This window comes from Apteryx mantelli, chromosome 6 (assembly GCF_036417845.1).
Source record: "Apteryx mantelli isolate bAptMan1 chromosome 6, bAptMan1.hap1, whole genome shotgun sequence".
Lineage (NCBI taxonomy): Eukaryota > Metazoa > Chordata > Aves > Apterygiformes > Apterygidae > Apteryx > Apteryx mantelli.
Genome location: NC_089983.1, coordinates 23,767,364 through 23,783,676, shown reverse-complemented (window position 1 = coordinate 23,783,676; position 16,313 = coordinate 23,767,364). Strand labels below are relative to the sequence as shown.

Below are 16,313 nucleotides of genomic sequence, written 5' to 3'. Positions count from 1 at the left end.
TTTTTTCCATATCTAACTCGGTTCATCTTACCAGGTGTTTGCTTCAAGCTGAATATTTTTTGGAAGTTTCACCAGAAATGCCTCAAGTATTTTGTGGGGAAAATACATTGTTTGGCATAAGCATGTTTCAGGGCCTCCAAAAGCTGAGCAGAATTCTTCCAAAAATTGCTACCGCAGTGGAAAGAAAAGGTCTCTGCTGGCTTGCATCCAAGCCGGAGAGACAAGGAGGAATTCCTGACTTAGCACAAAAAGAATAAGGACACAAAGAAAAGGGATTACAGGAAATGGGAAAGAGGAAAAACAGCAGATAAATGGGTCTGCAATCAGATAATGTTAGAGGAGAAGAGAGTTAGAGAAGGAAAGCAAATAGGAACTAAGGAGAAGAGTAGCAGAAGCGCGTTTCCAGAACCTGGACTTTATGATGTCGTTCCCAAGCCTCTGGTTTCCTCTCCTGTAAATATCTGGGAAAACATGTATTTTGCTCTTTTATTCCCTGATCTGTATAAAAGATAACAGGCTGATTCCTCATGTTGTAGGCTGCGTGATTCTGCATATAATTTGGAAAACATGAACTCTAGAGGTTCCAGAACAACTAATGGCGAAGTAAGAATGTTTTTAAGTGTTTAACAAAGGAACAGAAAGGCAAAGCTAAGTGCCTTGCGTGCCTGCACTGTCTATAAACAAAGGGCATATAAAATGTCTGTAAGAAAAATCTTGCCATTTCCTGCATTAAAAAAAATAAAATAAAGAACACCCAGCTACCCCACACTATTTAATTCCAAGTTAATTGCTTAAATTTCTTTTCTGTGCTGTTAGCTATCCTTGTTAGTAAAGGATAGCTCTTCCAAAATGTCACCTGCTCTTTGGAGTAAACTATTTCTGAGAGTTGAAATAAGCAGTTCCCTTCCCTTTAGCTCTTCACAGAAGAGGAAAAGGGGAAATTCAGACCTCATGCTCTTTAGGGCAAAGATAAAGACGACAGGGGATAACTGGTTGGCGACATCCAGTTGGCTGCATCTGTAATTTGTTCCTGCTGTGCTCCAGAGTGTGTTTTGGCATTGCAGCACAGTACTAAGCGGCTGAAATTCAGGTCCTGCTAAGAAAACAAGAGCTCCCCTAGCTGTAGCAGATTGCCAAAAGTAGAAGACTTGGCACTTGGCACGCTGGGGTGAGAAGTCAATGATAAGAGTGCACTGGTGTCTTAGCTTCAGGCCTCCCTTTCTGGCTTGGTTCCTTCAAATTTGAGGGAGAAGGAATCTAAACTAGATAGGTAGTAGATAAAAATGAGGGACATAATTGAAAATGCAGAAGAGGAGAGAGCAACTGAGTCCTTCTGAGTAGTCTTCTTGGGGGTAGGCCAGGGATAGTCCAGGCAAGACTAATGCTGGAGAGAATTCAGAGACTTCTACATTACTAGTCAGCTCCTCTTTCCCTTCCTGTAGCCCCCTCCAGCTGGCTCACCTTCAGTGGCAGCTGTAAAATACTTCTGGTCCACTTTGCAAGGGGAGATCCGAGCTCTAGTAAAGAATTAGCGTAAGCTTTCTACTTGAAGAGAAATAGATACTGAAGCAGTAACTAGGCCACATTAACCCCTGCATCCTCTAAAATATGAAGGTATGAACCAGTATTTAGAAACCAGTCATGATCTAGTTAGACGGAGAATATTTCACTGATGTGAAAGCTACAAAAGATACTACAATCTTTGATTACCCCTGAGGCCATAACAAACTCTGAAGGAAGCTTATGCATTGCTGATTATTTTCTATGACGACAGAATCTCAGAAACTGCTGATACTGCTTTTATGCAGACTGACAGGTCCCTGGTTGTATTACTCCGACTTAATTTGAAACACCAAATGCTGCTCTGATTCCAAATCTACTTTTAGGAAAGTAGAGAGTGTTCAGAGTTTTGGAGACTTCTTCTAGGGTGTATGCAACCTTTATAGGGAGGTGCAGACAGTGATCATGAAGTCTGCTTTGCAAGATAAAGCCTTGCTTTTGACCAGTCTAGTGACTGCACTGTGATAACCTTCCATGACATGATCACGTAGTGTCTTTTCCTCATTCAGTCCACGAGATGGATGACAGGAGAAAAAGAATCACAGAGGTGCAGGGGAAGAATGTCATATAAGGTGAAGCTGTGTGGTGACAGAGATAGCGAGTGTAACATTCAAGATTACATTATAATAAATGTGTAATGGGGACAAAATTAAGATTGCACAGTAATATTAATTCTGACTTTAACTAACTTTACCGGACTTCAAAGTCTTACAGGTCTTTCAATGTAATCAGTATGCAAGATGCTAAATGTTTAGAAATCATTAAAATCATTTTAACATGCTAAAAAAGAACTCTGTTTAAACAATGTCTTTTTGTACAGCACCTGTTACAAATTGGAGGTACCAACTTGAGAAGTTCCTTCCCAAAAGGCTAGCTCTCATTTCACTATACACAGGAATATTTTAAATTATGCCACCTGAGAATTTGATTCAAACTGTGCATTTCAGGCAGAGGGGAATCAATAACTGAGACAGAGCTTTTAGAAGCTTGAGGCTAGGACAAACACGCCATCCCCTTTGGATCAGTTGCTGCAATACTTCTATGCAGAAAATCAGGTTCAAGTTGTGACAGAATAATATCTGTCCTGTTCTGACAGAACTATTTGCTAGCGCTGTAAAAAGATCAGCAAAGAACAGAGTACCTCTTCTGCCATACCCCTCTGCTTGGAACCCCTTTATTCTGCACTTAGAAGATCCCTTTCCGGCCGATCTGTTGCAACAAAAAGCCACCCTTACTGAAGATTAAAGGCATGTATCCAAAGAGTTAGTACAATCATTCTCCAACTTATTTTGCCTATATAATAAGCAAGTCCTAAGGTACCTATCTCCTCCATAAACGGAGTCTCACAAGTAGAAATTGAATTGGAGCTCGAATGAATAAATACTATACATACGTCCACAGCATTTTTAGAACTATTAATGTCTTTAGAAGAAACAGAAGGGAAGCCTTTTCAACTAAATCACACAATTTTCACAGGAAAATAAAATATACCAGGGGTAGGCATTTCTTAAAAAAAAAAAAAAAAAAAAAAAAAAAAAAAAAAAAAAATCAGGGTCTGCCTAGTGCTTCATCTGAAAGTAATCCATGCAGAGTGATCAGAACATTTTCACAAATGAAACAAGAACATTCGTGTTTCATCTGTAGTGTCACACATTTTCAGAATTGAAAACTGCCAAAGTTAAGTATATAAAAAAGGGTTTACCCCAAATTTTAAATATATTTCTGTAAATAGGAGGAGGTTTTTTGGAAACACTGTAGGGAGTGTTCCTTTAAAGATGTTTCTAGTTAATATATTTTACCTGTTTCCTGCCCTGGTAGCTGCTGTATCAAGCTCTTAGGCAGAAACTTTTCTTTTTTCAGGTCACTTCATTTAAGTTAGAAACTACCTCCTGACAAGGTTTAGAAAAAAATGCTTCTATACCTGACTGCTATTGAAAAATGAAGAGGTGAATCCAGAGTTTGGTCTTGAGACCAGATTTCTTTTTTCCACTTTCAGTGAGCATATGCAAGCATGAACAGCAGCCTGATCCAGCACTGGCACGTGCTTCAGGGTCCTCTCAGCCCTACTGAAGGCAAAGAGATTCAGTGACCCACACTAGGGGTTTCACTGTCTACATTGCTTTACAAGTAGTCTTGTGAGTGAAATGTGTAGATTTCCAGATTAATCCATAAGGCAAATGACAGGGTTTCTTTGGAAAGGGGCAAAAAATTCTTCCAACATTATGCTACTGCACAGGACGAAGAAGATAGGGACTTCAGAACACGCATATATTACGGGTTAATTGGGTTTCAGTTTTGTTTAGTCAAATTTGATATTTTGGGAAAGCCCCCCCCCCCCTTTTTCTTTAAAAACAGATCTTACATATTCTCCCACCACTTACTCTTATTTACAGGGGAAATTTATATATATATATATATATACACATACACACACACATACATATATACATATATATAAAAAACACACACACAAACATGGAAATTTACATTTGCAAAGGTTGTGTTAAGTTACAAAAAAAAGAAGTGCATGACAGCTGGTGTTCACTGTGTCTGTCAGAAGACAACCATAAATGATTCAGTTTTCCAACAAGCTTTATCTAAAGCCCATCATAAAAGACCATTAGGTAAAACCAACACCTGCAAGACAAATGACAAAGTCTGTGAATTAGAAATATAATAGTAGTGAACTACTGTTCCTCAGCAAAGAGGTGTTAAAACATGGTGTGTTTGCAGTGCATAGCAGTATGATTTTACGTAGTTATCAAGAATTCCAAGGGAGGAAGTAGAACAGGAGCTGGCAATGTTTGCTCGTGACCCCAGGCCTCTCTCTTTAATAAAACCCCTAGAGGTTTGGAGGGAAGTGACAGGTGTGAAGGATAAACACTAGAAATTAGGCAAATGGAACATAAGCCAGATAACTGTAACCTAGTGTACATAGGCAAAACCAATCCAAATCTCCAAATTAGTCTGCCTCTAGAGGCTACTGCAACTCACATAGTAATAGCAGTAAGCAAATAATGTTGGTGGACTCTACAGCTACAATATCCTTGAAGTTCTCAAAGTCTTTATGTACAGCTCAGTGGAAAACCTCAGCTATAACAGTACCATTTGAAAGCAAATCAATAACAAATAAAATTCTTCAGTTTATTAGAAAGAGGATGGAAAATGAATTACACCATGCCTATAAGATGAAAATGACACAGTCTTCCTAAAATTGTATTGAGTTTTGTTTGCACTTTAAACACATCTAGACTTGCAACTTTTATCTCTTTGACCACATGCATGTGCATATACCCCCGAATCTATAATATCCACATTCTCCCATCTAAATACACAAGTTTTACATGCGTGTTTTGCAATGAATCTAGTAATATTTGCTCAGGTTTGGGCTGCTGACCTTTGAAACAAGTTGGCTGGTACGTTACCTCATAATCATCCCAGAGCACTGTGTGTTATAGTACAAGGCCTGTCAGCAAGATTTATTTGCAAGCCATGAAGAAAAGAAATCCTCTTGCTGGTTTAACTTCAGACAGAAGGTAAGTTTGCAAAAGGAAACAGTTGGCCGTAGTTCAGCCAGCCACTGCCTGGCGGTATTGATAATGCGCCCTCTTCCATTCCCCCCAGCAACAGTGACAACTGCGATGCTGTGCAATTCGTGCAGCACTCACGGAAGAACAAATCACATTTACTGACTGGATGGGAACTATTTACACAGTGACTGGAGCCGCTTTCCTTCCTGTTGCTCTTAGCTTGTTACTTGCTGACTCATTCCATGCTGAATTATCTGCACACATGGAAACTTGCTTGCCAAACAGGCAAAATACCATTTTTGGTGGACTCAATAAGTTCAAGATGATAACTAAACAACCATGAAGGGCAATAGCAAAAAGGATTTTAGTAACATCCAGACCCTGTTCATGAACCTATTAAAGAAGTGCAAACTACAAAGGAGTATATTTTTGTTATTGCCGCTCTGAAAAATTTAGAGACCTACAGCAACATTTGGCATTATTTTAGAAATAATATTTTACTGCAGAAACATTAAGAAAAACCTGAAAATGCCTTAACAAAGAAAAAATAGTGGATTAACATTTTTCACTTTGGCTGGCTGCACAATTTTAGATTTTATTATTATTGTTCAGAATAAGCAAGGTCCTCCAGTTACTTCACTGGTAGTAACAGACTTAGCTTGATTTAAGTCAGAGGATCTACACCTGTCACATTTTTCAATTAGCTTTTGCTTTTTCCATTTTTACAACACATGAAAACACACATGTCCATACAAACGCTCAAAAGGATTCTACTGCTCATTAAATCCATATTGTGTGTGTGGGGGGGTTCTCCATCCAATGTGCAAACACCATCCCAGTCAGCCAAGTTAAAAAAGGATTGGGCCCATTTACAGCGAGAAGATTGAGTAAGTCTGTCGCTGTTCCACACAAGAACAGCGACTACCATAGCACAGACAAAAAGGTTTCTCTGAAATTGTGTCAGTGCTGCACAGTTTTAGGGCAGCTTCAAGTACCGGATATTTGAACTGGCTTGGAAAGCATACACTGAAACTAAATGTGGAAACACCTTTACTTACTGTGTTAAAATTTGGGAAGAATCCAACAGCAGAACTGCTGTCCACGGGGAAGGACATAAAGGGCTTGAGATCCAGCGAAGGCTGCATCATCAAGGTGGGTGCGCGTACAAGGGTGGGGAGAGTCGTAGTGCCTGCCAAGAGCAAACAAAACCAGGAATTCATAGTATTCTCCTTCCATATTACATGCAGTACAGCTATCTCTTGCTGACACAACCTCCGAGAAAAAATATTACACAGAGGTAATAAAGTGGCTCTGTAGGAGTTAACATCATTAGAAGAAACCTATTTCCACACACTATAGATGAGGCAGAGCACTCTCCCATGGCTGTGGTTACTCAGCGGCCAAAGAGGGGACATATGGTATGTAAATCACACTGGCAGGTAGAGTAAATCCTTTCTAAAGCTGAAAATTTTTTCTGTGCCAAAAAGGCCAGGATGAGCGCCTGCAGAAGTCAGATGCTTTTGCAATTCATGGTTGCCTATTAGATCAGCTAGCACAGACAGCGTATGCAAGCTGAAGTCAAGAGGTTTGCTTCAAGCAGCTAGCAGCATGTTTGTTTTTTCTTTTCTGACAGTAAAGTACCAGGTGCTGCACAAATATCTTTTCACCGAACATCTAAACAAATTCTTTCTGCTTTACAATGCAATGACACTAGCAAACAGACAGCAAGCTGTTATACACTATTAAATAATCAGATGGCATGCAAATGAACTCAAATTTCTTTACATGCAATAGAAAACAACATTTTCTTAATAGAAGCCTAGATGTTTCACTCTAAACAGGAGCTTTCCAGATTTGTACATGCAGAAATCACTTTGGTATGCACCTGAGCACCACCCCCAACACGACCCCGAAGGAATGAGAAGGTACAGATGTCCAAATATTCATTTATAATGAGCTGTCTGTCCTATTTGCACAACAGGGTGCCTGGTGTGCCAGCTATGCCTGCAGGAGTAATTTTTTCTGAAATCAAATAAAAAAAAATTTTTTTCAAACAAAATTCCCCTCATTGAAATCAAAAATGCAAAAAACCCTTCAGTTTCTCCTTTCTATATTGAATAAGTAATTCAACACCGACTGGCACAGGAATGGGAATGCAAGTTACCCCGCATCTGCAAAGGAGGGTGAGTCTTTCTCTGCCTCTCCTCCAGGTCCTCTCGGCCACAATTCCTCCGTAATTCCCTCCTCCTCCCACCTACCAACGGCCAGCACATCAGCTGGGGGAGGACAGTGCTATGGTGAGAACACCCTTGGTCTCAAGCAGAGCTAACCATACTAGTACACAGTATATCGTTCCTCAGAGAAATTGTCCAAGCTTTTTAAATCCAGTCAGGAGGGGGAAAACAAGCAAGCAAACTACGCAATTTTCCCTCTCTTCTCCCATGAAATCAAATAATTTGCATCTACTTGCAAGTACGAGTCTTCCATTACAGGATCTCCCTTTCTCCCTGTTAAGGGCACATGAAACTCAAGCCAGAGGAGACATTTTCCTTCTTTCCGTCTCACCATCCTGCCTCCACAGACAGCACTTCAAACCCATCCTATCATACCTGAGAGGGCGGCTGAGTTCAGGACCCAGATGTGGCTCCTGGATGGCCAAACACTTATAACCGCCAGCCCTGAGCTTGCATTTTGTAGAGGGAAGAGAGACAGCCATTTTGATGACAGCTGCAGCATGGTAAACATTATATAATGGTCTAGCAGATTAATAGCAGGCTATAATCTATTCTCTTTGTTTCTTGTACAGGAAAAGTGTGATGATCGCAGCAAGATGGGTCCCCAACAATTATGGAGAGAGAACTATTGAACAACATCTCAGCTGAGCTGCACCACTTGAAAGGAAAAATGTGGTTGAGACACACTATTCCAGAATATTTTCTCCTTTCTCCTATCCCAGTACTTTCAAAATGTAAGGTTTGTTTCAAATCTTTAAGGCAGTTAAACCCTGTATTCTGCATAAGCCCATGAAATTCATTGACAGTTGTGCTTAATTCAGTGTAAATCAAAGTATTCAAGTGGAGTCACAAATGCCAAAAAGCTAAAGGCTGTCTAACATGCCTATAGTTGCTTCTTCACCTGTAATGAAAAAATATATCAACAGGAAAGTAGTGTTTCAGAGGATTTATCCAAAGAAAATGTCTTCAACTGCAAAAGCAATGATTATTTCTCCTAGCTGGTTCTGAAACAGTAGATTTACATAATTCAGATTTCAGAGTTGTATGCACACAGCAACTATGTTGTATTCAATTACGTAAAGTCTATAAACTGCCATCATCAGTCTAAGTTCTATGAGTTTCTCTTTAAGGTTCATAAGCAATTAAACATCTATTGAGTTAAAAAAAAAAAAAAAAAAAAAAAAGCCCTGTCCTCTCTTTACATACTCACACTTCAGTGAAGCTATGGTTACATATTTTAACTACATTTTACAGAAAAAAATATAACAGATTAGAGTCAAATTGTGACAGACATTTAAAAAACAGAGTTAAGCTGAGCTTCTGAGAGAGCCTTTAACTGAGGTATAGAAAGCACTTGGCATAATAGTAAGTTTTAAAAATTAAAAAATGTTTAGCATCCCTCTCCTGCAACAACACAATCTTCTTAGCTGAGTATGGATATTTCATACGAAAAATATATTTGAATTCTGCCTGCAGCTTTTCAGTCCACAGTGTTTCTGCTGCCAGACTAATGTATGATCACTAGGTCTGGATATATTCAAAGACAGTACAAACTAGAAGAATGTACACATCTCACAGATTGGTTAGTAGAGGCATTAATGATAGAAAATTGTTCTACTATTACCAATGAAATAGCAGTGGCTCTGTTTGACTGGCGTTTGATTTTTAGACCCACCTTTAAAAACCTCTGAGGAATTACCAGAGAAAAATGACCTAAATTTCAGGTAGAAGCCCTGCAGGACAGAATCCTAACTCGCACACAGCAGGGCACAGTTTTACACTAGCATTGCTCCTAATGGTCGAATATATTCCCACCAGCACCCCATCAAATCTGTATGCAAATCGGAACAAAGCAGGAATATTGGCAATGAATGCAGCTTGTCAGCTACATCTTTATCATTATAAATATAACAGATGTTTACCATTTCATTAGCATTTTAATGATAAAGACAATTTACCATGTCAAACACAGATTGTTTTAAACTACTTGTAAATCTTTGGCATAAATATAACTGATCTTTCTTGTAAATTCATTTGCTCATTTCAGCTTCATAATTTTTAAACAGTATTTTACCTTTTTGGTAACTTCTATTTTCACTCCCACAGCAAAAGTTACCTATGTACAGAAGATGCAAGCAGCAGACAGACTTCGCTAAAATGCACTATTCCTCCCTGGTCCCTTTTACCCTTGTCTAAAAGGAGGAAAACAGGTCTTCATATGAGCAAATGACCCCAAATAATTCTCATTTTATTGAGAGTTTTTCTTCCTCCAACACATACTCATCTCAAAAACAAGCCTCTGTAATAAGCACTACTTCTCTTTAATCACATACATTTGGCTTCAAACATCCTATAGCTCACTGGGCCACTGAAGTTTTTGCCACAGTTATGAAAGGCTGTCATCTCTAATTTCTCAAATTTGATCCGTGTCTAACAGAAAAGGCATGTAATTAATAGATTAAGTGATGAAAGTGATATTTTGGGGAAGGAATTGGTGGTAGCAAGCCTTGTGCAGGTCACTACAACGGCAGCACTAGTCTCCCTGGGCCACTGCGATGGGCTTTACATACAAACCAGCAAGGCGGCAGCCACCACCGAGAGCTCACCAGGCTTGGCAGCAAACTCCCTGCCCTTCCCCAGTGTGGCCAAGGCAGCGAGTCTGCAGCGGCCCAGGCTGCCACAACCCCAGTTTTGGCAGAGGCAAACGCAGTTAACTTCTGCTGTGGTTCATATTCACTGCTCATCCTTTTCTAGCAAGAGTGGTGTCAAGTTTCAGTAAAATCTGATTGGTAAAATCTCAAAGTTTTTCACTTTGTACCCTTCTTAAAACTATCTATAAAAATATTATTTCTTTGTTTTTCTCCTTAAGTGCTTTTCTTTATTACCTGCAAATATCAAAAAGTGTGTAATGCCACCACATTAATTCCTCTGATTTGGATCAATATTAGATCATTACATGAAAGAACCCAATTCCATTACAAAATTTATTCATCTAAAATATGTTTTTTAAATAATGTCATCATATTTAAAGAGCAATTTTCCAAAAACAAATTACACTTTTTAAACTTGAAAGCATGCTCTTCAAAAATCTTCACCAAAGGCAACTACAGGGAATTCTAAAGCTGTATTCGATTCTCTCTGCTTTTTGTTACCTAAAGCTGTTAGTACAATGTTTTGATCCTCAGGTCCAAGGAAGCAGTTCGTACTTAAACAAGAGCAATGAAAGAGTAAATGAAGCATTACCAGGACTGAATAAAGTATCTAGCTGACAAACTGCTATGGACAGGACAATCTTGCATCTACTTCTGAGACTGCATGTGGTTGCCTTTGCTTAACTTGTGCCAGAGACAGACAGTATGGGGGGGGGGGGGGAAATCAAGAGGAACTAACTTGGGTTACCAACACCCACTACTATGTATACTTCAGAGTTACACTGAATAATTTTCAGTTTAGGGACTGGCTATCCTAGTTTTCTCATCCTTGAATTGTCTGACCATTTTGAGCTATGAAGAACCATTACCTAGCCAGGGAACTGCAGCAATACAAGAATAACTAATGGGAGGGGTGAGTTCTGGGCTTTTTCCTCTCTTGATTTTAGTGCAGCATTTTTCAGACACTGTGGGAGCCAACAGTGTCCCTCGAAGGGTGGATAACAGTTGTCCCTTTGGTTTTGCACAGGTTGGCTGAATTCATTACAGACTGCAACCACACTACGCTCAGTCACCCTGCCTTTAGACTTCACACTGTCATCTCAATTTACACTGTTTGCCTTTAAAGATCCACAAGCCTTAGGACCAGGCGAGACATGTTTGAATTGGTTTCATGAAACGATTCTCAGAGAATTCTGCATGCATACATCTATAACCTCTTCTGGGGCTCTAAAGCTTTCAGTACAATTTATTAATTTGTCAGTGGAACTTTTGAACATTGTCAGAAATATTTATTTCAGCATGTGGTTCAGAAACAGTTTTAAAAACAGGTTAGAGCCAGAGGTAGTACCTAGGCTTTCAGATTGAATAAAGCTCTCCAACTCCATTGCCTATGCCTTGCAAGGAAACATTGCACTAAAAAGAAAAAAAAAAAAGTAGCTTGCTGAATATTTTCCTACACTTACTTATATGCAGCTTTATGGGATGATTAGATTAATGAAATTATGTTTATTAAAAAACCCACCTAATTACAGAAATGCATCCCATAAAAAACAAACAAACAAAACCCCCAAAACAATAAGTTTGAGTAAGATCTGTGCCTCTGTTGCATCATGCCCTGGACCCATCCACTCGCCTAGGACTCCCTCCGCAGAAATGACAGGCAAGATTAGTCACTTGCAAATCATTACATTTGTAGTTTACGTATTTATGTGGCATTCATCACCATAGCACCTGAGATCTTTCCCAATATTTAGCGACAGAAATACTATTCTTCCTTCGCAGTGTGATCAGCTGACAGGATTTGGAGGGTTTTTTTTAATCTTATTTTTATAGTTATGGCTATACATGGGTATAGAGAATGTCCTGCATTTCTGCGTATGCCTAAGAGAAACTGCTTAAAAAAAAAAAGTTAAGCCCAAGTAATGTAATTTTGAGTTTCTGAAAACAGCAGGTGCTGATATCAAAATGCTTAGGTAAAAAGCTATTTTAGAAGTATTTAATTAAGAATCTTCATGGATGTGAATTTTAAGTCATTCTCCTGTCTTAAATAAAAAGCAAATGTAACCTCTTTTAGTAGACTTTTTTTTTTTTTTTTGGCAGGACTCACTCAGCAGAACAAACATTGCTTCCTTATAATATGCTATGATAGATGAGACTTACTGTATCCACAGGGATTCTAGCTTGTTGAATGTAAAGAAGTAAAGATGAGAGAGATAAGACCACTCTTTCAGAGTTTCCCAGAAGGCAAATTAACATGAACTTAAGAGATATTCACCATTCAGGCAATGGAACTTATTTTTAAAAATAACTCGAAGCAGAACACCAGCACATGAGAGACACAGCACAGCCCTCAGCTGACAACAGGAAAAATACTAAGAACTTCTATAGTCCCTGGGCACCACACAAGCTAATTCATTAATGAATGTGAATGGCAGTTCCTTTGAGAATTAATATGATTACCACTAGAACTAGTTATGCACACAGCTTTTAAAATTTGTAGAGTGCATTGAATTCATATCTCTTAAATGTTATTCAGATATCAATGCAGCAGTCAGTCCTTCCATTGGCTTGTTAACAGATTTAACACCACAAACCATACATGTTCATTCATGTTTGGCTATTAAAAACCAGTACAATCTCAAAGATTTTTTTCAAAAGCCCCAAGGAAAGAGCAAGAACTAGAGTAGCGCTTACAGCTAGTGGACAGTATTAAGCAAGAACTGCCCTGCATAACTAGCAAAACACGAGTTATAGGAAAGCATTAGTCCAGGTCTAACCTTGCACAGCAATATATCTATTGAAAAAGACACACCAAATATTTTGCATCCCATTCCGAGCTTGTTTTTTCAATAGGTAAGCATTGCAACAAACCCACAGGCATTTGATGCAGCTTGGCAGCAATGCACAAACTGTCTATATATTGTACGGTTTCTAAGCTCTTGTACTCAAACATGATGTGTTTAAAAAACATGGCAGATTATGAGACTAGTTCTGTCCCTACAAATTAAAATGTGATTTCCAGTATGCTTGAGTGGGAAGTCAGTATTTTCATTATTATCCATCTAGAAATAACGTGTGGTGAAGATATGTTAACAGAATTCTATATAGAATTCTATATCCTCTCTTTGTATACAATCAGATGCCTTGAAATGAAGTATTTCTATATCCCAAATATATGTAGGATTCCACCTAACTAGGTCAGTATAATAAACAAATTGAAATCTATATTGCTGAAATGTATGGCAGTTTTGACATTTGATCAGTCCCCAAAATCAAGCATTACCTACTTACCTAATATTGATAATTATATACAGCTCATTTATAATCAGAAAGAAAAAATGCATAGCCGTATATATCTATCATGCATTTCACATATGGATTATAAAATTAAGACATAAAAAGCATAGTCTAAATATTTCACAGAAAATACAAATGTAACCAAAATATCTAGCCAGCAGCTGGGGATGTAAATTTGCATGACCATTCTCTTCATGTCTTTTGAAATCCTGATGAGGTTCTGTTCCTGGTAATTTGTGTGCCCATGAAATGATTCACCTTCTCTCCCTTGTTCACAATATAAAGTTCACAACGTTAAAGGGGCAGCACATGACAGCAAAGGAAGCCAGGCTACTAACAAAAGTATTCGTTGCATAGATTTTAAACAGGAACATATCAAGTGCAATGTCTGAATTTAAAAAGAAAGACAAAAGCATAACTAGAGTATTAGCAACCTTTTAGCTTCATATTAGCATGCTGCCAAATAAACAGGCATATTGGTTGACCCTGATCAAATGTTCACTGTTGTCTGTACGAGCACTCACTCAGACAAGTACAAGACTTTTGTACTTCTACTTACAAGCGAGTCATTACGAGACCAGACCTGCCTCATTACAATATTGAGGAGCTGACTTGGTACCACGTTAGCTTCTGTGAACTGTAAAGATTCCTCTGCCTATCTGATTGCTTTCCATCTCCAAAGTCTTATGACTGAAAAACGTTCATTTCAGAAAACAACAATGTAGAATATAGATCATAAATACTATGCATACAGTTACTATGAAGACAGTCCTGGAAGAGCTGATATTTAAGACCTCTGCTATAATAATATTTATGTTCAAAAGATATATGTTATCTCTACATTTAGTACATCAAAAATCACGGAAAGCAAATAATGTTTAGCCTTAAAAGGAGAGGCGTTAACAACAGAAAGCTATAATTTCACTATTTTAGAGATAAATAAATCAAAACATTAATCAAGAAAATCTCAGTCTCCTTGCAGTTGTACTGCATTTCTAATAGCTTAAAATAAAGACAAGAATCACTACAGGTTTTGCACAGAAGACACCAGACCAGATGGAGGGAGAGGAAAAGTCCAATAATTGGAAGTGGAACAGATTATCTTGCATTTTCTCTGAAATAATTGTGTTACAATTATCTGATCATAGCATTTTGAATAGCCCTGTCCATCCCACACATTTGCAATAATCTCACTCATTTGGTTTGCAGAATGCATGACCCACACCACTGTCCTCTCTCCCCTTTAGGTGCTACTCTGCCTTGTGCTTTTGCAGCTGAGCAAGGAAACACTCATGCCATATACAGCTTCATTTTGACAGCAATTTTGCTACCCTGTTCCACATTTTTTTTGCATTATTTATATCAAAGCATGTTTATTATCATTGGCTCCTTGTCAAGCCTAAGCAATTAAATAAAGGAACATCCTCCACTATATTTAGAAGAAACATCCTGGCTTCAGTACAACTGCAATCCGCTATTATCTGTAGGTAGTATGGAAATATTTGTCATTTGTTTCTTGAAAGAGCTAGTTCTTTAGACTTCTAAAACAAACAAGACTATTTGTTTAACTGGAAAGCAGAGTGGCATGTTATAACTTAGTACCATCTAGTCTACTAAGCTGGATTTTATTCTAGATAAACAGTGGCAACTGATAAACACAATACTCCTTGTCCTACAGGAGTCCTGCTTGCATTGAAGTCAACTGGACTTTGCAGTCTGTCCCCATTTCCTTTCAGAAATCTCCTGGCTTGTTCAAGTCTCTCTCCCCAGCATCCACAGGCTTACGAGCAGCTCTGTCCTCCTCTGTTCTTACCTGGTTCTAGGAAATGCTGCTTTGGAGTTGTTTCCTCTTTGAGATTGTTCAAGTATGACAAAGAACAGCTGCGTCTTTTTCAGCTCTCCAGATATCCATTCTTTTGCCATCTGTACTAACGGAGAATTGCCTTGAAATCCTGCAAATACTTTTTCTGGATTTGCTCAAATCAGGACCCTTCGACCCCTTGCCTTTTCTACTCTCCAGTACAAAGGTGCAGAGAAAGAGGGTATTTGCTTGTTTTTCTGCTGCCATTTTTAACAAAAAAACCCATAGTATCACCACAATCATACTGATGCCACAACTTTATCCAGAGCACAGGGCAACTTGCATTCCAGCTTCCTATTTTTTTTTTTTTTCCTAATTTCATATCCTGCTGGGCATCATGTCTGTGAGTGCCACAGGAGGAAACTCAGCAGTCCAGTCCCTCTCCGCTCAGGATCCTGGAAGAGTAACCAAGCTGTGCCAACAGTGTATTACCATACCGGTCCAAATGCAACTGCTTTTTCCCCTTTAGGAACCTGTAAGAAGTGTTATATGGTGATAAACAGCTTTCTAAAGACAAGTACTTTTATTTAGAAAATGGAAAAAGTATCAGGGAAGAGCCTAAAAATCCCTTTTGATTAACACGATGTTTCATTACAAACTGAAGCTTCCCTATTAAAGAACAGGAGCAAGAAAGGACCAATTTATATTATTTTAAAAGTTCCACAGGTTTCAGGATGAGGCCTGGTCTCAGTTTGCTTTTTAGGGAGTCCATCTCCCCTGCGCCTTTCACGCAACCTCATGTTTCTCAAAATGCAACCCTTTTATCCTGAATTCAGCTACCACAGTGCTCATCATCTAATGCTTAGAAAGCCTCAGTACAGACTTTCTTTTAGCTAGCACCGAGGTGCTATCTACGAAAAACTAACACGTCTATCGCAGGAAATGCTACTGGGTGACTGTTCTCTCATTACTCGGTCAAAGCTACTGTGCCTTAACTCTGATATTTGGAGGATTTATGTCTGCAGCTGGTTTCTGTCTCCTTATTCCACTTCAGTACTCCAACACCCCAGCTCGGCAACGCTATACATAGAGGTAATCATACATACCCATACACTTGCTCACAGATGTCACTATTAACCAAATTAGACAGAATTTACAACTCACTTGAAAATCATCATAGTTCAGAAAATTTTATGCCTCATCTGCTTTTCCCATGTATCACACAATCACCTCTAAGAAA

General features: G+C 38.7%; 1 protein-coding gene across 3 annotated transcripts in view; it reads right to left on the bottom strand.

Annotated features, from left to right (window-relative positions):
• Positions 1–16,313, bottom strand: part of ZNF385B (zinc finger protein 385B) — a 139,491-nt gene that overhangs the window by 55,971 nt on the left and 67,207 nt on the right. For all 3 annotated transcript variants that reach the window (XM_067298988.1, XM_067298987.1, XM_067298989.1), the window contains exon 2: positions 6,149–6,279. In XM_067298988.1, the coding sequence (XP_067155089.1) occupies positions 6,149–6,279 (131 nt within the window). The remainder of the gene's footprint in view (positions 1–6,148; positions 6,280–16,313) is intronic.